This window comes from Hydractinia symbiolongicarpus, chromosome 9, assembly GCF_029227915.1.
Source record: "Hydractinia symbiolongicarpus strain clone_291-10 chromosome 9, HSymV2.1, whole genome shotgun sequence".
Classification (NCBI taxonomy): Eukaryota; Metazoa; Cnidaria; class Hydrozoa; order Anthoathecata; family Hydractiniidae; genus Hydractinia; species Hydractinia symbiolongicarpus.
This window is the reverse complement of record NC_079883.1, coordinates 28,130,483-28,151,648: the sequence shown is the minus strand read 5'-3', so window position 1 is coordinate 28,151,648 and position 21,166 is coordinate 28,130,483. Positions and strand designations below refer to the sequence as shown.

Below are 21,166 nucleotides of genomic sequence, written 5' to 3'. Positions count from 1 at the left end.
GTAAACACTCGAAAGTTCTATAAACAACTTTAAAAAACAGAACTCTTCAACACATGAGAAACTTCTTTCCATGAAATATCAAGATGGCGAAAACACAAATAACATTGGAACAACTAGAAACTTTAATTAGCAAGGGAGTACCGCAAAGGAAATATGACAATGACATGTCTAAACTCACTGCAACTCTGTTTGGAATCGCCGGAAGTATGGCGGCTGAAGATGTAAGTTTAGTTTGCTCGTGTCAATCTTTGTAAGATTGTAATTATTCAGGATAAGAAGCAAAATAACTAATTTAACTAATCAAGTTCCTGTTCTCAATGATCTTCATATTGTCAGGTTGTCGATGACAGTCCAACTCTAAGTGAGGGCCCTGTTGTCAATCAAAAATCTCTCATCGAATAAGATTCTGTGGACAGGGTTCTATTGTAGCTACTATTTAAACAGAATTTCTCAACTGTAAATCTCTCTAAGACAACAGTTTTATTCTCAGGATCAAGGTCATTGCTGATTTACTTTTGGTTTCAACATAATCCTTTCCACGCAAAGAGCTACCACTCTATCATCAATCTTTTCCTCCAAGATCTTTTTAACAAAATAAGTCTGATGTCAAATTACATCGTAATGACGTCGAAATGGAAATATTTTGTAAAATAATCAACAGTGTGGATCTTCTTTTATATAAAAACTATTTCTGTTTTTCATATATTAAAATTTTGCTCATATAAACTTTGTCATTAATTTAAAATATCTTTTCTTAGGTTTTATTTGGAATACTTTTTACCCCACAAAATCTAATTGTCTCGGTCTGTCAGTCGCCTTAGAGGTGATTTTTACACTAGTTTACATTCTCATAAGTATCACGATGAATTTTGTCTAAATATTAAAAATGTTCATGTGTTGAAACAGAAAAACACTATTCTTAAAAGAAAATGTGTATTCGAGTTGACATAAAGTCTCTCACAATCTCCCTAGAGTTGAAAAAGCGTGATTAAAAATTCTAAAAGTGGATTACCAGCGAATTATTTTTATCATTATTATTATTACATTTATTTACCCAGGATAGCCTCTTCAGTTCCTAATGGTACTATTATCAACGAAGATCCTGCGAAGGAGGTCCTAGTGCATTTGAAACTCCCATTTGAGTCACGGAAGGTATGCAAGATATCAATCCTATTCTCATGCTAAACGTTTAGCAGAAAAGGATCAATTCCACACTTTTATAGCATGGTTCGGCCGGGGTTGACCACGAAGCCACAAGAACGTCTTAGATGTAGTTTCCATGAGAAATTCAAGTTAGTTGCTATGTGAAATGCATTTCAATGGTGACCAGCATAACCCGGAAATTTTTAGTATTTATTTTTAGTCTTAAAAAACTGAAAATTTTTTATAAAAATGCATGATGGGAAAGTTTTCTTGATGTTTCTCGCTAAATAAGAAATCTTATATCGACTCAGTGATCTAAGTAAGCTTGTTTTCGCGCCATTTTCCAACTAAATAATTAATGAAGAAACAAATAGAAGTAGTAATCAAACAGTTTAATTTTATCAATTACTTTCACCACTTTTCCTAAGTTACAACGTCGCTATAAATAATGAAAAAAAGAAATGAAAAATATAAGTACAATAGAGAATATATAAAATCTTCAAATAAGAATTTATTATTGAAGAAGTAATATACAAAGTACAAATTTTTGTGAAGCTAAAAAAACATGGCTGCATTTTTTGGAAACAGTGGAGTAAGTACTTATATAATTTTAATCTTCATTTAAGTCAGTTTTCATTTAAAGATTGATGTTATGTTTTATTTAGACCGATCATGGAAACGGAGAGCCTTCTGGTGAGTGTAAACACGGCATCATGTTTATTTCGGTGTACGCACTTTCCATGATAAAAAGCTGTGATCTTGAAATACTGTGATCTTAAATAAGTCGCAAACATACCTTTGTTTTCTTTGTTTTGTTTTGTTTTGTTTTTTTGTGATCTTGAAATATAAGTCGCAAACATACCTTTGTTTTGTTTTGTTTTTATCTCCTTTGTTCTTTTCTTTTGTCTGCTTGTTTATTTTGAAGGAAAACCAAAGTTATTTAATTTTTCTCCTCTTCTTTAGCACTAAAAAAGCTTTTGCTTCAGTTCGATAAAGAAGGCGGCGTTGGAAGGCTGGAAATAGAGATGTTTCTGAACGAACTGGGAAATTATCCCACCGATGAAGAACTTAACGCAAAGATCGATAAATATGACGGAGATGGTAAGTATCTCGATTTTTATCGTGTTTTAAAGTTAGAACGTTTTCATTTTGGAACACGTTGCTGACATGTCAATATCGTTTACTAATTAAATTTCATCAGATACTTCAGCATAGTATCTTTTTGCGATAAAAAAATTCAGGATTACAATTTTCTCCATTTCTGTGCAGATTTGAGTGAAAAAGGCCAATTACTTTCCATTTCATTGGTTAAACAAAACTAATTATCGGGGCCATTTATTTTCGCGCTTTTCGCGGATTAGGATAAAATTCACGGATTAAATTACCCGCGAATATTATGCAAGAATTTATTTGCGAAAATTAATACCTGCGAAAAAATTTTAAAAAATGCCACTAATCGCGAAGTTTACATTGGACTGAAAATGAGTCCAAAATGAGAGGATGGGATCACAACGAAGGAACGTCTCTGCACTTGCATGAATAACAGAAGGCTTTTTTTCTAAAGATGTTTAAATACGTTTTAATATAACCGCAAAAATACAATTTTTTTGCTCTGCTAAAGTGAGATGTAATCCCAATAAAACATTTAGCAACTACAATCATGAGTATTTTTGTGTATTGTTTTCTATCTATTTCTCAAACTGGATAAATAGAGTACTTCGCCAAAAATACACATCAGCATGCTGTGAAAGTTATGCTTTTACAAATGTGCAGAACAAGTAAACAATGTTGACGATCTGCTACCAGCCTCTCTGTCATTACAACAAAATGATGCATGTTCGTACGCCTCCCATGCTGTTTATCCGCCCAAGGAGGGTTATTTCCATGGCACTTTGTTTTTTTTCAGCAACCAAAAAGCTTTTAAAATGGCTCTGTTTGGTGACGTCTTTTACACGTCCATAGGATCTGAAATTATTATGAATAAATTTGCGTCACAAAAAGAATCATGAATAGATCTATTCGGTAAAAAAGAGAACTATTGTAGGTTGTGGTCGACATGGGGCAGGTGTTACATAGACCTTCTTTATACTTTATTTTCTCTGATGTTCCCTCATGTTATTACTTTTATTAAAAATAAATGTGAAAGTTGAAGCTATAATAGTAACACATTAAGCATACAACGCGACATCATGAATTGAAATATTGGCTTTGACTTTCATTGCGGCATTTTCTGCCACCCATCCTCGTCCCCAGGGTTTTTTATTTTGTTTTTTCTTACATAGGGATTCCGATTCAAAAACATGAAAAGCCTTGGAGAAGATACTGTCTGCAACAGTAAAATCAATTAAAATTTACAAAAAAAAGCTTTTGAAGGCTGAAACATTTTCCCAAAGCTTTCAGAACCCATGAATTCTAATTCTTAGGCAGATAAGGTTTGAGTAAAGCTAAGTGAATATAAAATATTGATGTTACCATCAGGTATGGCTTGTGTTTAATATCGCCACCATGTGAGACATGTGTCTGGTCGCTGTAAACGACTAAACACAGTGAAACCTCCCTTTAGCGGACATCCTTTATAGAGGGTGCCTCTCTACAATGGACACTTTTCTTGGAAACGCATGAAACGATGGTCAAACTCTCATAATAAAACCTCCATGTAGCGGACATTTTATAGCGAACAGCTCTATATAACATCATTTTAAGGTCCCGATTAACATTACCCAGCGCAATTTGTTTATATTTACTTAAAACAATGTTTTACATTATTATTTAATAATTCTTCAATTTCTTTTGTATGTTATTTTTCTGGGCCACTAAAATTTGCAGGGATTTCCAGGCCTTATTCACCTCCGCGGTTAACGCGTTTCCCAGTCACTATAATTTCAGAAATCATTGAGAAAGTGAAAGATATTAAATTGTCTTCGCAAAGACAAAGCAATATCTCAATGTTTTTTTGTCAAGTCTTGAGCTTGTTTTAGTTTTGAAAGAAAGGTAGAATAACTTCAATATATGGTCTTCACTGTCCTTCTTCTCCCAAAACCGGTCTCTTGATACACCTTACGGTAGACTTCAATACGCTCTAATAGCCTAGGATAGTTTTTGAAGAAATTTCAGCTAATTTTGGGAAGAACCTCCATGTAGCGGACACCTCTTTATAGCGAGCACTTTTTTGAGATCCTGATGGTGTCCGCTATAGAAACGTTTCACTGTAACTATCCTTAGCCGAACAAGTTTTATGTATCATGTATTGAAACAAACGTATGATTTTAGGCTTTTCCCCCATAAATTTCTAATAATCAATCTCTCTGCACTTATAATATTTACCTGAATACCTAAACTCGTTCCTAAGTCTCATTATATCGTCCTGTTAGTTGTCAGGAATTATTATTTTAACAAAGCATTAACAAAAATTACTTTTTGTTGCGTTCATTTTATGAATGTTCGTAGTAAATAAATGTTTTAGCTGGTCACCCTCGATCTGCAGCGTTTTTTGATGTATCAGCCAGTGCGCTTGTAAAGTACTAGACCTGTTCGAATGTTTACATTTGTTGACGTAAGCTCTTTTGGCCTTGACAGTTGCGCAGCAGGCTAAAGAAATGGGAATATTAGGTGATGTGAGATCTTTTTTATTCTAAATCGGATAGTAAAAGACCGCTTTTCAGCAAGCTTTGTCACGCAGTTGTTAGAGTCAAGAATGTCAATGTTCCATTTTTCTTGTTTTAGACAACGGTATTTTGGAATTGAATGAGTTCATGATGTTTTTGTTAAATGAACTCCAAATAAATGATACTGAAGAAGAAATTATCGAAGCGTTCAAGGTAAGTATAAACGGAAGTTAGACTTCGTCTTGAAAAAGAGGGGTAAAAATGACCCTAAGGATGAGCTTGGAGTATGTTTTCTTCAAGAGATGATGTTTGCTAATAGTTTTTCGTTTTGTTATTCCTATTTACATTAAATTTTTCGTATGGTGAAAATAATTCTGTTTAATATTACTGAGTACATTGTTGCAGGTTTTTGATAAAGATGGAAATGGTTTCATTGATGCTGCTGAAATTAGAAGGGTGATGACAAATTTGGGTGACAAACTCTCTGATGATGAAGTGGATATTATGATTCGGAAATCTGATTTGGATGGTGATGGACAAGTTAATTACGAAGGTTAGTTCTTCTTCTTCTTCTTCTTCTTCTTCTTCTTCTTCTTCTTCTTCTTCTTCTTCTTCTTCTTCTTCTTCTTCTTCTTCTTCTTCTTCTTCTTCTTCTTCTTCTTCTTCTTCTTCTTCTTCTTCTTCTTCTTCTTCTTCTTCTTCTTCTTCTTCTTCTTCTTCTTCTTCTTCTTCTTCTTCTTCTTCTTCTTCTTCTTCTTCTTCTTCTTCTTCTTCTTCTTCTTCTTCTTCTTCTTCTTCTTCTTCTTCTTCTTCTTCTTCTTCTTCTTCTTCTTCTTCTTCTTCTTCTTCTTCTTCTTCTTCTTCTTCTTCTTCTTCTTCTTCTTCCTCTTCTTCTTCTTTTATTATTATTATATTTTTTAGAGTTTGTAAAGATCATCATGGCAAAGATCCGAGCACAAGAGCACCTAACCCATCGTTAGATGGAGCCGACGTTAAGAAATAAATAACAAATCCAGTGTTGTTTTAGATTTGACACTCATAAAGTCATTCTGTATTGTTCAGACACATAACTTGGTGTCCGTCCACAATTGATACCACAAAAGCACAAAAGTTGGAAAGTGTATATAGTGTATAAAAATTCTTCTTTTACGGTTTTTATTTCTAGTCTAGTTAGTGAAAAAAAGAAATGTCGTCTTGTAATAAATTTGGTCCATTAACGTTTTCATTTTTCAAGACCCAACATTTATTTTTAACAGGAAGTGATTTCGTTTTGAATTCTTCATCACTGGCAGTTTTCCGGGATTTTAAAACTCTATTCAAGACTTTAATAAAACCATGTTGCGTTTTGGAACCCATAGAGTACGCATGCGCAGATATTTCGTTGGATGAACTGCATTATCTTCCTACTCATTTAAATGACATGTCACTGTTGTGCAACATCGTTCTTGATTGTCTTAAAAGTATAACCATATGTTCCCAGTTGGGCAAGCGAGATTGTAAATCTATGGACTAATTTCAGGTTATTGGTGTAAAATATACAGTATACATAAATTCTGAAGTCATAAATAGTTTTGAGCGTCGTTATTACACGCGACTGTGAATTTGAAACAAAATCATCATCAAAGTACCAGGGGACTTCTCTAAAAGAAGAATAAATAGCGAATCAAAAATTTCACTCTAAAAATTTTCTAAAGATTATATAGACCGGTATTATATTATGGTTATTGAAATTTTTACCCAGGATAGCCTTTTAAGTTTTTTTGGAACTGGTACTGCTATCAACCAGGGTCCTGCGAATGTGGTCCTGCATTTAAAACTACCATTTGTGCCTTTATTAAACCATCTCCATAATATCACTAAAATTTAATTACCCACTGGAACACTATATTAAGAGGAATTATAATTGTTTAGAAAGGATTTTACAAGACATATAATATTTACTAATGTTCGCGATTCCAGCCAAAATTAACGCAAGACCGAAAAAGTGCGAGCTGTGGTTGCAAAAGTTATAAGTTTAAAGAAGTTATGACAGCTTCGTTAAAACAAATCATAAAACTGTTCGTATTAGAGAGATTTCCGTTGTTGGGGATGTCTGTTAGTTAATACCTGATAAGTGATAGTTGTCTATCTGTTTTTCCTTCCTTGTACTCAAGATCCAGTCACAAGCAACTGGCAAAATTAATAAAAGATGGAACTGACGAGTTTAACATCTCAAGCAACGTTTTGATTTCGAAACGCCCGACAAAACGTTGGACTTATTTTTAGTTTTTAGTTGACGCAAACGAGCCCAACATGTAAATATTTGTATCCGCCATGTTGAATTTCCATGTATGTCTAATTATTTCGGTCAATGTTGGATTGGGTGTTCAAATGACTGTCTTACGTCATCAAAGTTGGTCCAATATTTCATTCAACATTTTTTCAAGAAACGTTGAACTTTTTTAAACGCAACATTTTTAACCTCCGTTTCTGAAGGGTAATATTTTTATTTTAACCTAAAAGTTCAGCTTTACACTTTTTTGCACTTTGATATTGTGATTTTATTTTTTGTTCTTTGTGGGTTGTAGATTGCTTGTCATATTATTTAGGTCTAAGCCTTGGTCAACTTAAAGTTCTGTTCAGTTGCTTCAAAGTACTTAAATTATGAACCAGATCGAAGCTCAGCCTCGATTGCTCATAATAAAAACCATGTAATTTTATGATTTTTTACGTCCATCTGAAGAAACAGCAAAGGACGCTGGGTAAAGACGTGTAAACAAAAGTTAAAAAAGCATTTTTAAAGTTCATTTGTTCATTCAATCATAAATTTTTTTGATTACAAATACCAAGTTATTATAAATATTATATACAAAGGTTTCATATCCACCGGACGTTATAAAAAGGAGAAAAATTATACAAAAAACAGATCTTAAAAGCCAGGTAGCCTTCAATTAGCGAAGCTATTTTTAAAATAACTCATGCTGCAGCGACGGCGTATTAGTATTTGTGTTCTGGTTTGTCTGTCATGGCAACACAGAATGCACTTAATGTAAAAAACCATCCAATCAAGTAATAGTAAAACGACCACGCCATATCATAATCTTTGTACATATCATTGTTAAGCATCTTTCCCAAGAAAATTCCCAAAATGATGATTCCAACGATAGCTAAAAGCACAAATGGTAAAGAAATTAAAAACAAATCTAATTTAAACCACTGGTAAAAAATATACACCAGGTGTTGGTTAATTACTTTTAGCGATTTACAATTATATTGTGGTTATTGAGACTGGCTTTTTTCTTGGCACATAATATAAAAAGATAATTTGCAGACCATGTGTTGAGGTTAAAACCGTTAGTATCAAATAAACAACTCGATTACAAAATAAAATTTTCCCTTCCCACATACTTCCCACATACTGATTGATATACAAACAACCTCGTCCCCTAGGCTTTTAGATTTTTTACATTGAGACACAATCTAAAATGTTCTGGGAAGGAGCTTGATTATTTAAATAAACCAATTAGTAAACCAATCTCGTTCCCAGTCCTAAATATATGTGTGACTGTGCAAAAGAACTATCCACATTTCAAAAAGCTGAAAGGAAGCCCTGGGATAAAGATTGTCATAGATAGTACACAATAAAAATCGAAATATCAAAGATACAAAGTTATGTGAGAGCAAGCTTGACCCCAGCACCTTTTACCGTGGCGCAGCGCCATTGAGAAGCAAATAGTCCTGGGGACGAGATTGATGCGAGGGTTTAATTCGTACGTAAAATGCACAGCAAAAATTTCATCACAAAAAAACTTATTTTCTTCTTTCTGAAAGCCAGATAACATTCGTGACCTCTTCTGACGTCATCACAGTTTTACTACATTCTCCATCGTATCTTTCAAAATTTCAATAAGCTGATTAATAAATAAATAATAAAAGGACTTACTGCTCGCCAACGTGATCGGCGTTGAATATAGAAGCAATGGGCGATCGCTCGTGAACATGATGAAACACGTCACCAAACTTGCAAGTCCCATCAAAACAATCATTAATACCAAAAAGCCCCGGGTTAACTTGATAAATCCTAAAAATAATAATAAAAAGTCAATTAGAACACACAACCTCATATGTCTACCTCCATACTCGCATATATTTGAGACTGAGAACGAAGTTGTTTCATATAAAATAGTATGGCTTTTTACCTGGTGTACCGTATATTCCAGTCATCTCACTACTCGTGCCAAAATTCCAGCATTCGCTCATCATCGGTTGTTCCTTGTTGTTTACTGCTGGCGCTCTTGTATCAAGACAGTGTTTCCATAATCCAAAGTAAGTTGTATTCTCGCTCTTTAAACGATAATCCTTGTATGTCTTCATTGCCCAGTTTTCATATTTGCAAGAAAGCGCCAAAAAGAGGGTAGCACATATACATGCACCGAGAATCCATATACGAATTGGCTTAGTACAGTGAGACCTCCCCATTGTTAAAACCGTGTGTGTACGGTCTGAAGTTCTTGTAGTGCGTTTTACTCTAGATTCTCTCACACGTCCACACTTCACGCTGTCAGGTGGTCAATGTGATATTAGGATATGCATAGAGCTATAAACAAATATTTTAAATTAGTTTTGGGGGGTAGCACATGAAGGTTTTTTGTATTCAAAAATTAATTCAAGGAGAGGAGTTTAATTCAATGAAATTAGAATGGTGAAAGATCAGAAAAACATAATCAATTTTGTCTATTTTTACTTCTTATTTTTCTCGCGGTTTTTATTTTTCAAAAGCACTTTCAGATATTTAATTATTAATACTATTGTTACCCCCTGTTTATGGTATTACATTTATAGCATAATAGCATGACACTGCAAAAGTTTGGTTAATTAGACGTCTCTTTTAAAATGCTGATTCATTTTCTGTAATTACCTCATAAATTGTTTTGATGCACTGTATTTGTGCACTACCGTTTATCAATAAAAGTAATTATTCGTGACAAAGGGTCACAAATAAAAGTCACATTTTAAAGTCCCATCTTCTTCCTGTTGTTTTTCGCTTGTACACGTGTTAGCCATCTCATAGCTTTTCATTTAACAATCTTGGACATAAATCAGTGGACTATTATTGTGCGTGCAGTTGACAGAGCCATTTCTTTACTTCCACTTTAACAATAACTTCTTTCTATAAATAAATTTTCCTTATTCCGGGCTCGGCCTGACTCCAGCCGACAGTACCTGGTTTCCGGAGCGGCATTATGACTGTCCATGTCGGGCTTAACGAACTATATTTTCAATCTATTTTTCGTTTGTCCTAGGCATGCTGACGAGCCCTGACATTGGGCGAAACAGTCTAAAAATGATTTATGCTAACGAAATACATTTAAGTTGTCATTCTTTTTCTATTTGAAGTGTTTATGCGGAGCTGCGGCGTTTATGAGAATGTTTCGTTTCTGTTATCAAGGTCTAAAACGTCTGCATACGAGGTTGTTTTTTGTCCCCGTTTAAGCCTATTTCAGGGTTCGCAAATCCCGTTTTAGCGAAGCATCATGACCTACAAAGAAAATTTGCTAGATTCGCCCCTGAACACTGTACTAAAAAAAGTAGTTAGAATTCAAAATTCAGTCTTAGTCCTTTAAGGACGGGTAACGGAAATAGCCAGGCAACAATCAGACGAAAACAACTCCACGGTTGAAGTTGTTTTCGTCGCCAACGGAAACAAAACATAACAGCCTAGGTATTGTGCTTAGCTACCAATCGCAGCTCAAGTTTCGAAAAGCTGATTATTCGTTGACTGAAAAAATTTGTTGACTGAAAAAAGATGTTTTCAAAAACGCGCTGCACCACAAGGGTTAAAATTATGGGCAAAGGGAAACTTTAAAAAAAGTTTATGTATATTTTGTCCAAGATTGCTCTTGATCTTTAAAACTTTCTTAAGGAAACTTATTGGATACCTTAAGATTGTGGTAAGAAGAAAACTTCTGAGATTTTATTAGCGAATAGTTTACATTTCCTGCAGGAAACCAAAAACATTATTTTTTGTCAATTGGGTATTATTTCTGTTGCTGTAAAATATTTTTAGATATTACTTTTCATAACCTTAAGTATGTTTTGATATTTTAGACAGAAAATTTCTCTAAAATACCACTTCGCCTCGATTAAATATTAACTTAACTGGTTTTTAGACATTTAGATTCGCAGTAATACAACCTCATTCCCAGGGTTGGTGGTGTTTCTGTTATCGTGACCGTTTTAATAAAAAGGGAAGAAGGAAATGAAGCTTTTTCCTTTTCCGTGGGAGGGAGTTTCACATCTGCGAAGGAGATGTTTTCACGCATGCTGCAGAAGTTTCTTGTAAAGATTAAAAATGAACTTGTATGAGGACAAAACGGTTGAGAATTGACAGAATGTAAGCGTTTCAGATGTAGAACTTGCGTGCTATCTCCAAATACCAACAAATACCAAACAGATGCTTTTGTTTATTGTGTCTTGTATAAGAAACAGGAAAGAAGAGTGAATTAGTGGGTTACATTTTACATAATTTAGGCCCACAATCAGATATTTGCTTTTAAAAAGGTGCTTGAGTGCTAAAAAGCCCTGTTATAATGAGCTCAGTTTTAACTCCTAGAACTGTAACTTTGAACTAAGCTTTTTTTCTTTGTACTCACAATATCTCGTTTTGTTATGAAAATAATGCCCTTTAAATTCATTTTTCCAGAAAAACTTCATACTCATTATCAGAGTCCTCTTGCCGAATGGTATTGACGCCAGTAAACTGTCCTAAGCAAGAGGTTGTAGAAATTTGTGAAGCTTTTCATGATACACAACAAAGACTATGCTGACAAATACAGCTTGTGCAATCTTAAACCCACAACCTCATTAAGATTTAATTGTTTCATTTGAGTTTAAGATTAGGAGTAGAAAACATTTTATTAACTATGAAAATATTACTACTTATCTGTTCAGTCATTGTCACTGAATAATATAAATATTATCATTTCATGAACAAGCGAATTCATTCTAGGCTACGTTTCGACATCTACAGCTGCATTACTTTCGAAACGTACCAACCTCGTCCCCAGGCCCATTTTTCTCTTTCTGACAATCTCGGACGGCGAGAAGAAATGATTTCGCGCCGTCTCGGATATCAAAAAAGCGAAAAACTGTCCTGGGAACGAGGTTGGAAACGTACCCTAGAATAAACTCGCTTGTTCATAACATGATAATATTTCTATTATTCAAAGTTCAAAACACCTCATTCGGATGAGAGAGACAATCTTGAAGTAAGCATGACAATGATGGAAGTTACGAGAAAATGAGAGAGCACACACTTATCAATATCTGTTTATATTTATTTACGAAATTTATGAAAATACACATGCGTAATAATAATAATAATAATAATAAAAATAATAATAATCACTAGTTTTATTTATTTTCACATACACAAAAAGATGACTTTTTGCCCCCGTTTCTTTATTATGAAACACACAAACACAATCTCAAACGAGTTGTTTTAACCATTGATACAGGGCCAGCGAAACTGGGGACCGGGGGAATAGGAAACATTTTCCTTTTCACTTTCTAACGAAAAACGATTTTGAAACAATATTACTACAACAGCGGATTGGGCGACGTTGTCATAATAAATATAATTGCCACAATTAAAATTTTAAATCTAAAAAACTGAAATTTGCTGTCTAAAGCACACTATACAAAATATTGATGACAAAACAAACTTGGAAGTTGAAAAAGATACAATCATTGATAAAATCTTCTTTTGAGATTGAAAATTGTTGTTGAAATTACTCTCCCACATCTCCTTAACAGTTTATTGAATTTCACTCTCGTTCCAAGGTTTGTTGCATTTTTTGATACAAGAGAAGGCATCTTCTCTTATATCGGCAAAAATCCTTGGGAACGAGGATGATTGGTTGTATTTTTATATAAAGCATGAAGTTTCGTGTACATTATTTTTGATTTGATAAATAAGTAAATAAAATATGAATGATGCTATAACTACAACGTCAACCTTGTACCCAACCTTTTAACATAAATAAGTTGGGACTTGGTTTTAAACAAATTAACAAATAAAAATAAACAATACTCTAATTTTCTACATGAGTAATAAATGAATGAATGAATGAATGGACGAATTGATGAATTAATGAATTAAGGATTTAAGGAATAAATAAATGACTGACTAACTGACTGACTGACTGACTGACTGAATGAATGAATGAATGAATGAATGAATAAATAAATGAATGGATGCATGAATAAATAAATGAATGTATTGATCAACCTTATTCCCAGGCCTTTTTAACGACTTTGCTAACATTTTGGAATTGAGGTTGTGAATGAATGAATGAATGAATGAATGATTGATTAAATTGCCAAATAGATAAAAAAAATTGGCAAATGAACGATTTAATGAAATGATTTAATGAATGAATAATTGAAAGAGTGTATGAATGAATGAATGAATGTGTTGACGAGTAAATGAAATGGTATGTTGATAGCCAGCGAATGAGTATTACTGCCACACATTTGAATAGATTTCAACTATAATGATCAGCCGCTTAATATTGCTATGGTAACTATTATGCAATACGCGATAGCAAAGTCGATACTTCCACTTCGATGTAATCAATAGAAAGATTTCACTTTAAAGCAAAAAGTTCCTCTAAATTGCGTCGGATCTTTTTACGGATATGTGCTTTTCTCTTAGTATGTGTGATCATTTTCACCCAAGCTGATTTACCAATCAATTTAGCTAAATCATCGACATCTTCTTTTTTTAAGGGCAAAGCTTCAATGATTGGTTTGAGCGAGGAAACAGCATGTCTCCGTATTTCTTCTATACTACCACTGTGTTTTAATGCATATTCTTCAGAACTTTCACGAGCATCTTCGATTCTCTCTAAGAAGACAAAAAAATGGAATATTATAATTTTTAATTTCAGTTTTGCTCAATATTTTATTGATTTCAAGTGTTGGTAGAAAAAGCCTATATGATAATGTAGTTTATAGTTAAATAAAAGATACTATGCAAGAAATAGATGCAGTTTTCAAAAGTCTTTTTTTGATATTTCATCCGCATGGAAATAAATCTATAAAAATTTCAAACCGATAAATTTTTAAAAACAAAGTGTGGTATGTAACAGCCTCTTGAAAGTTCAAAACCTTAAGCATGGTGTTGCTCATAAGATGACCACGCCTTCTTTAGCCTCAATCTATTTAAAAAAATCTTTAAAGCGACATTTAAACGAAACAAAATTCAACATGGATTGGTAAAACCAATGGATTGGTAAAACCAATTTAGAACCTCGTGTCTTCTACTTATTGACAGATAATTGATTCTTTAAATAATGTTTGGGATACCTTTAATATGAGTAAGCTCTGTGTCTTTTAGCAACTCATTTTCTTGATTGGCCAGCGTAGAATCGTCTTTTTCTGTGACGCTTAAATGTTCTAGCAAATCTTTTTCAAGCTTTTTAGCGATCGCATCATGTTTAAAAGAGGAAAGATTTTCGGTCTGTGATAATGCCTCAACAAAACCTTCAAAATCTTTTACTTCTAAAGAAACAAAAACATTTGATATTTGAAAATATACATATGGGTACAACAGGTCAACTTCGTTCCTAGAACATTTTTTTATTTTTTGATATTAGAGCTCTGGTATTAAAAAAGCGAAGAAATGCCCCTTGAGAACGGTATTTTACAGCAGTTATGTTTGGGATCATCGAGACAAAACTTTTATTTAATTATCGTTTAAAACATCGGCAAGTCTAATTTGACTTTCCCACCTGTGATAACTTTCTCTTTTGTGTCCTCTTCTGGCTCGAGTGGAGCTTGCTGTACCAACCCAAGTATGTCTCTGTATAACTAAAGCACGAAATATACGAAAATTATGAACAATACCATTTCATTTCAAAATATTCCACTATTTAAGTTTATTACCTTTTCTTCACTTTCGCTCCTTCTTTTTTTCAATTCTTCTATACTTGCTTTAACAGACGGATCTAGGAACACAGTTCAGATTCATGCATGTGCCGTCGACCCAGACTCGGATACATTAATCATAAGAGAAAGAGAATGAAAAGAAAGCACCCATGCTCTCAAGACTTACCATCTTTTAGCACAGATTTGACTAATGTCTTTAACGCTAAATCACGCTGAAAAGGAAGTGATAAAAAATACAAACAGTATGAAAAAAAAGAGAAACTAAAGACAGTCTCGATGTAACAATACACTGGAAGCTCATGAGACACAATGAGTTACGTGACACATCTACTTGCGTGTCACGATAAGTTACGCGACACATCTACTTGCGTGACACAATGTGTTACATGACACATCTTCTTGCGTGTCACGATGTGTGACCCGACCCATCTACTCGCGTGTCACAATAAGTTACTTGGCAAAAAAACTGGCACTTTTGTTACCTCACTATTAACCATTCCTTTCTTTGTTATGTTTTCACTATCATCGGAATTGACATTTGTACTATTTTCAAAAGTTCTATTTTCTATTGTTCTTTTAGCAGTAGCTAAATTGTTTGACTTGGTCGGTGTGACCTCGTCCGGTATGTTTATATTTGATTTTTTGACGACGCTATCTGAATCATCTACTTCAACACTGTCCACTGCTGCTTTAGCCATGTCCGATACAATTTGATGAATTATATTTTTTCTCCTTGCATCACTTCCACTCCCACTTTCGCTTTCGCTTCCACTTGCACCACTTTCACTTTCAGTTCCACTAATTTCATCTGTATCACTTTCGCTTTCGCCTTCATTATCGCTGACGACTTCAGCTTTAGGCTGTTCTTCGGTATTTTTAATGCTGCTTTGGCTTCCATATTTACTTTTGTTACTATCTTCCATAGTTACTAGACTGGCATCATCATTTATGTTTTTGTCTTCGCGTTCCAGCTGTGCAGAAGAGTGTTCGTTCTCCTCATCGGGCTGTAAGTTTTCGTCATCTTCCCCAGACGAATAACCTTCATCTGACTCATTTAACGTGCTATCCATTGTAGATGATGCATCGCCACTTTCACCAGAAGGGTCTTTCTCGGAATTGCCACTACCGCCATCTTCTGTAATACTTTCACTTTCGTTTGCTTTTCGCATTGTGTTATTTACGTTTCCATATTGTTGAGAGAGCGGTGTAGCTGAAAGTTAAAAGTAGAAAATTAATAAAATATGATTCCTTATTATTAGAGATTACAGGCGTATATGGTATTGTAATATAGATAAAAAAAGATTCTAAAAATTCAAACACATCTAAGTCTGGCGCACAATTTAGCCATTCGCTCGATCGACACTATTCATACAGCTTTTTATATTTGTTTAAATAGTCACCAGTAAATTCTTCACATTATCGCTAAAACTGATCCTTTTTAAAAAATTAAAACCGGCAAAAAAAAGTAGCGACTAGATCGATGAAACAATTTATTAACTGGTCTTATAAAAGAGGTAGTTAATAGCACACAATCATTCTTACTTTCGCGCTTCTCAAAGCCGAATCCAGAAGCACTATCCCATGGTGATCCAGAACCATCACTTGATCCCGACCCCGAATCCGAATCAATTCCGGATTCGGATTCTTCTTCGGAATAAGTCTTGGCTGCATAGCGTTCTGCTGTGTATTTATTATCTTCACCTCGAAGTATACTTCTTTTATCAGGTGGTTCAGTAAAAGAATCTGAATTTGTGCTGTCACCCGATTCTGTACTCGACTGACTGCCCGACTCGTTACCCGATGTATCGTCTGATTCATTCTCAGAGTCATTATCAGGCGTATCGGTATTATCATTATCCAGTTCGTTTACTAATTTTCCAAAATTATCTTCTTGAACGATTTGACTACGCTTTTCTAATACAGAGTTTCTTTTCTCTAAACTAAAATCACCCGAACCGCTTTCCGATGTTTCACCCGATCCACTTCCAGATTCATTATCTGAATCATTTTCAGAGTTACTAATTAAAGAGTGGTTTTCTATATTTTGCGTTTTATTTTGTGACTTCGAAAGCTGTGCATTAATGTTAGAAATCAAGTCCTTCTTTTCTTTTTCTTGTCTTGCTTTAGACTCGATTCTGTCTTGTTCATCCAAACCATCTTCATCTCTTTTCATTCTGCCTTCGTTATCTCCAACAGTATTAGTTCTCTTTGAGATATCATCGTCAATAAGTCTTGCGTTTTCATCTCCTACAATTCCAACGATTTCGTTATCTCCAGACCCGCTGTTAAATTCGCCGGAAGTATCAGCATCCTCTCCGGACCCACTACTACCCGATTCTGAATCGCCGGATTGTTCTAAGTCATTTGTTTCAGATACTTCACTCCTTTTTTTAGAAGACTCAGATCCAGATCCAGATTCCAATCCAGACTCTGATTCAGATCCAGATTCTGAGCCAGATCCTGACTCAGCACCAGATTCGGTTTCAGATTCAACATTAAGGTCAGAATCGGAACCAGAACCAGATCCAACATTTTCACCAGATTCAGAAACTGAGTCCAGCTTCAATATTTTTGTTGCATCAGTACTTTCTTCATCTGATTTTTGAAAAATATTTCCTACATATTCCGGATCATCATTCGCTCCCTTGACATCTTTTATATTTTTTGGTACCGATACACGTTCGTAGTCACCGGAGGCTTCTCCACTGCCGGATTCGGACGACATATCAGATGTGACGTCGTCTTCTTCTGAAAAAACAAATGATTATACATTACAAACCAATGGTCATTTTTTCAACCTCGTCTCTAGATTATTCTGAATTTTTAATGAATTTGACAGTCCCAAACACATGGATACAAGAGTGCATTTGTTTGATTTTTATATTGCACAGCGAACAACAAAACAAACTGCAAAATTTCTGTTAAAAAATCTTCGAATTAAATTTGGAAATTTAATACTGTTTTTATATTTGTTCTTATTATTTCCAATTAAGGTGTGGCTTAACAACTCGGCTGTTAAGAATGCAAAACATATACAATCTCACTACAACATGAATATATCAAAGTTTATTTGTTACATAAAACTTTCTTACAAAAAGTGTGTTGGATTAACTTTGAATTAAAAAAGAAGAGAAAGGAAAAAAATCAAACCCACTGAAGTTCACAACAACAGCAACAAAAACCTTCAAAACAGGGAAATGTCAAATGAAGCTTCGAGAGAAAAAATATTTCAACAATGGATTACCTTCTGGAATGTCAGATCTTTTTTTACGATCACCGTCTAATATCGCATCAACTATAGCAGATATGATTGTTCGAACTAAACATAAAAATTACAAAATTCAAACACAGCATTGCGGCAAAAGTCGGCGGACATACAATGACATAAAAAGAAAATAGATCGTTTTGAGAGCCAGCTTTCCTTTATAAACAAATAACAAATCACTGCTGAGCGCCAAACTTAAAAAAGAGATTTATATATATATAGCTAGCCTATAAACGCAGCAATATACTGTGACAAATATATCATTTGCTTGTCTTAACCTGCGTATAGAGCGATAAATAAATCAATACAAGTGATATTTTTACCTTCTCTGTCAGCGATTTCGCTGTGTTCATGATGGTGGTGGTGGTGCTCATGACGTTTACCCCGCGTCAAAGATGCGCGTGTGTTTTCTAAAAAGACAGTACAATGATAGTGTTAAGTTTGGACTTACTCAGTACACCTGTAACCAACAAAAGGCATTAACATCTGCCTTAAAAGTTGCTTAATAAAAAGTAGGTGACCTTTTTTGGAGTTAAAACCCGTTTATTAGGCGCATTGGCAGTACACAATCAAAAAGGGTGGTTATTTAACAATCTCTTTTATGAGGAACATTCATTTGAGAGGAGACTCTAAATCAAATGTTTATGGTAGGCTTTGGATAGTATAGCTATAGATAACAACCTTGTAAGAGTTTATTTTTAAGACTCAAAAAACTATTCGAGATGTTTTTTTATGAGGACTTTCAGTTGTCAATTGGTGACTGATAGTATTCGTTTGAAAAAAAGTGTCAAAGTTGTTGATATTTTGTTGAAATAAAAATGATACATTCAGACCGTGGATGGGATTTCTCAAAAAAAAATACTAAAAACAAAAACATATTTGTACTCGACTTGAATAATTTAAATAGATGTTTAGATCCTTTTACTTCAAATTTTGGTTATGTAGCAAACTTATTGTTTTGCTTTATACATTACCCCCGGGTGAAAGCATTGCATAAAGTGTTTAAAAGTGATAGATAAGTGTAAAATAATATACAGAAGCGATTATAACCACGCGTAATTGTGCAAACGAGGTCAGTTCGTTTAGCATCTGTTTGAAGTCACTGGAATTTTAACACTCACTAAAACAGTGCTTGTAGATTATCTGCAGTGGCGCGTACCATTCTTTAAATCTCAGCAACGTATAGCAAGATTTAATGAGTCATGCTCAATGTGATTGAAATACCAATGCGAGAGACTGGGAACGAGTTGTGAAAAGCATTCAAGCAAGCAGTAACCATAGTTACAGAACAGATGCAATTTAATTAAAACTGTGAATACGAAACAAAGATGGAATGTTTTAATGTTTCGAAAGAAAAAACTGTTTGCAAAAATTCCCTAAATATTTGTTCCCGAGGAATTTAGAGACCTTGTTTTACACTGTTTACATATGGCACCTCTCAAAATGGTAACACTACTCACCGTCCAAGGAGAGAGGCAGTGCTTGTGCAACACATAACAAGCTCAATAACAACACAATTCGTCCTTTCATGTCAGGTCTACATAGAAACGATAAGATTTTAACACGAGCCACACTAAAAAATAAAGAATTTTATTTTATTTAAAAAGTATTCTGGTCATTTATCGAGAAAGTTCTGTAATGTTCTAAAGTTATATTGATGTTTTCTGCAGATCAGAACACTTAAAATCCTTTTTGTTAATCATTGGATTGGCTTAAAATTAGAAACATGATTAAAATAAAAAACATATATTGGAAAAAACAGCCTAATTCTGTGCATATCCGGAAACCTAAAGTTTTGAAAGGCAAATATAAGTAACAAAATTCTGGGATAAGGTTTTGTATTGAAATATGTGGTGGCAAAAATCTAGTAATAGAATTTGTTTTATTTTCTGTTTTTAACATGAGATAAAAATGAACCGGGAGTTAAATTTTTCTAGTCTTTTTTTAATGCATCCATTACTGCCTGGTCTATTACGTTTGGAATAAAACATCGAGGTATGATTAGATAAAAATCTTTTTTTCTTAAGATGATTATATTAGAAAATTTCACACGAACGTGACTAAACCATCACGAAAAAATTACCGTATAAAGGACGCAGAGGTATAATGAACAATATATCTCGTATACAAGTTAGAAAAAAAGTTAAAATGTTAAAAATATCTAAAAAAAATTAGCTTACATTCAGTATATCTTTACAAAGTTTAATCTGAACGATCTTTCTGTATTCTTCGAAACACCCCAGTGATACTAATAATAATTTTTCTCTATATTTTTCTTCCAGTTTTGTATTTATATATTATTATTTTTACTATTTCTATGCAGAGCTTCTTCAGGTCTCTTCAGTTGGCCTGTTTTGAGCACGGGTTGTAATTTCGTTATGCACACGACCGAGTTCGCTCTAGGATCTGCAGGGGGTTATACATTCAATATTAGATTAGTCGGAATGAGCAAGCTACACAAAAATCAAAGCAAGAAGACTGGTAACTAATATTTAAAAGAAAAAAAATAAACAGAATTATAAAATGGTATACTTTTAGGTATGATGTTACACTCAGGTGTAAAAAAGTTACCAGACTTGTTTATGTTTTCTTAAGAATAGACAGACTAAACATTTCGTGGTTGTCTTTCATAAGATGTCAAACAAAGGTTTTTTAACTCGAGCTTAACATTTTTATACATAAACAGCTGACACAAAAAAAGAATATGCTGTAAAAATTCTCGAGTAAACATGTAGGCGCAAAATTTATTTTTTTTAGTAGAAGTGAGCCAGGGCAATATTTAATGCGGGTGTTAATTGAGGGAGGCGGAAGGAATGACAACAATAATATCAGGCGCTTTTGAAAGGAGGGGCTCTCAGAAATAGTTTGTCACTGGTTCTTGACCGAAAAAGAGGTAGAGGTTTGGTTTCACATCGGGTCTGCTATACATATTGAGCAAGTTCGATCTCAGTGCTTTATTAAGCCAATACACGATTTTTTTTTTATAAGCAAACTTTATATAAACAGCTTAGATTTTTGATCAGATTTTGAGCTGCTTATTTTTTTAGTCAATATCTATATCTGAAGTTGCTTAATTTTATTAATTTAATTAACTAATTTTCGTAATTTGTGTATGAAAAGAAAAGAAGAAGAAAAGTCATATATTTTTGGTAAAATAAAGTTAAAAATAAACTAAAGAGTGGAACAAAGAAGTTATTGTATTCTTTTCTGGGAGTTTCATTTC

At 33.8% G+C, this 21,166-nt stretch overlaps 3 protein-coding genes across 4 annotated transcripts; 1 reads left to right on the top strand and 2 right to left on the bottom strand.

Annotated features, from left to right (window-relative positions):
* The first annotated feature begins 27 nt into the window (after positions 1-27).
* Positions 28-5,961, top strand: LOC130657172 (uncharacterized). 2 transcript variants are annotated; one of them, XM_057460136.1, is made up of 6 exons: positions 28-221; positions 1,809-1,836; positions 2,107-2,244; positions 4,867-4,961; positions 5,154-5,301; positions 5,670-5,961. In XM_057460136.1, the coding sequence occupies exons 1-6, from the start codon at positions 84-86 to the stop codon at positions 5,726-5,728; spliced, it is 606 nt and encodes a 201-aa protein (XP_057316119.1). In that variant the 5' UTR covers positions 28-83; the 3' UTR covers positions 5,729-5,961. The 2 variants fall into 2 exon arrangements, with proteins under 2 accessions (XP_057316119.1, XP_057316120.1); XM_057460137.1 differs by lacking the exon at positions 28-221 and adding an exon at positions 1,555-1,735.
* Positions 5,962-7,510: 1,549 nt separating this feature from the next.
* On the bottom strand, positions 7,511-9,317 carry LOC130657173 (uncharacterized). The gene is made up of 3 exons (XM_057460138.1): positions 8,927-9,317; positions 8,671-8,808; positions 7,511-7,894 (listed from the first exon to the last, which is right to left on the bottom strand). The coding sequence occupies exons 1-3, from the start codon at positions 9,204-9,206 to the stop codon at positions 7,725-7,727; spliced, it is 588 nt and encodes a 195-aa protein (XP_057316121.1). The 5' UTR covers positions 9,207-9,317; the 3' UTR covers positions 7,511-7,724.
* A 3,735-nt stretch (positions 9,318-13,052) lies between these two features.
* LOC130657166 (uncharacterized) lies at positions 13,053-20,446 on the bottom strand. The gene is made up of 11 exons (XM_057460131.1): positions 20,124-20,446; positions 19,404-19,516; positions 18,267-18,353; positions 17,923-17,997; positions 16,221-17,426; positions 15,161-15,888; positions 14,845-14,890; positions 14,676-14,737; positions 14,522-14,600; positions 14,097-14,291; positions 13,053-13,635 (listed from the first exon to the last, which is right to left on the bottom strand). The coding sequence occupies exons 2-11, from the start codon at positions 19,471-19,473 to the stop codon at positions 13,376-13,378; spliced, it is 2,808 nt and encodes a 935-aa protein (XP_057316114.1). The 5' UTR covers positions 19,474-19,516; positions 20,124-20,446; the 3' UTR covers positions 13,053-13,375.
* Positions 20,447-21,166: the final 720 nt, after the last annotated feature.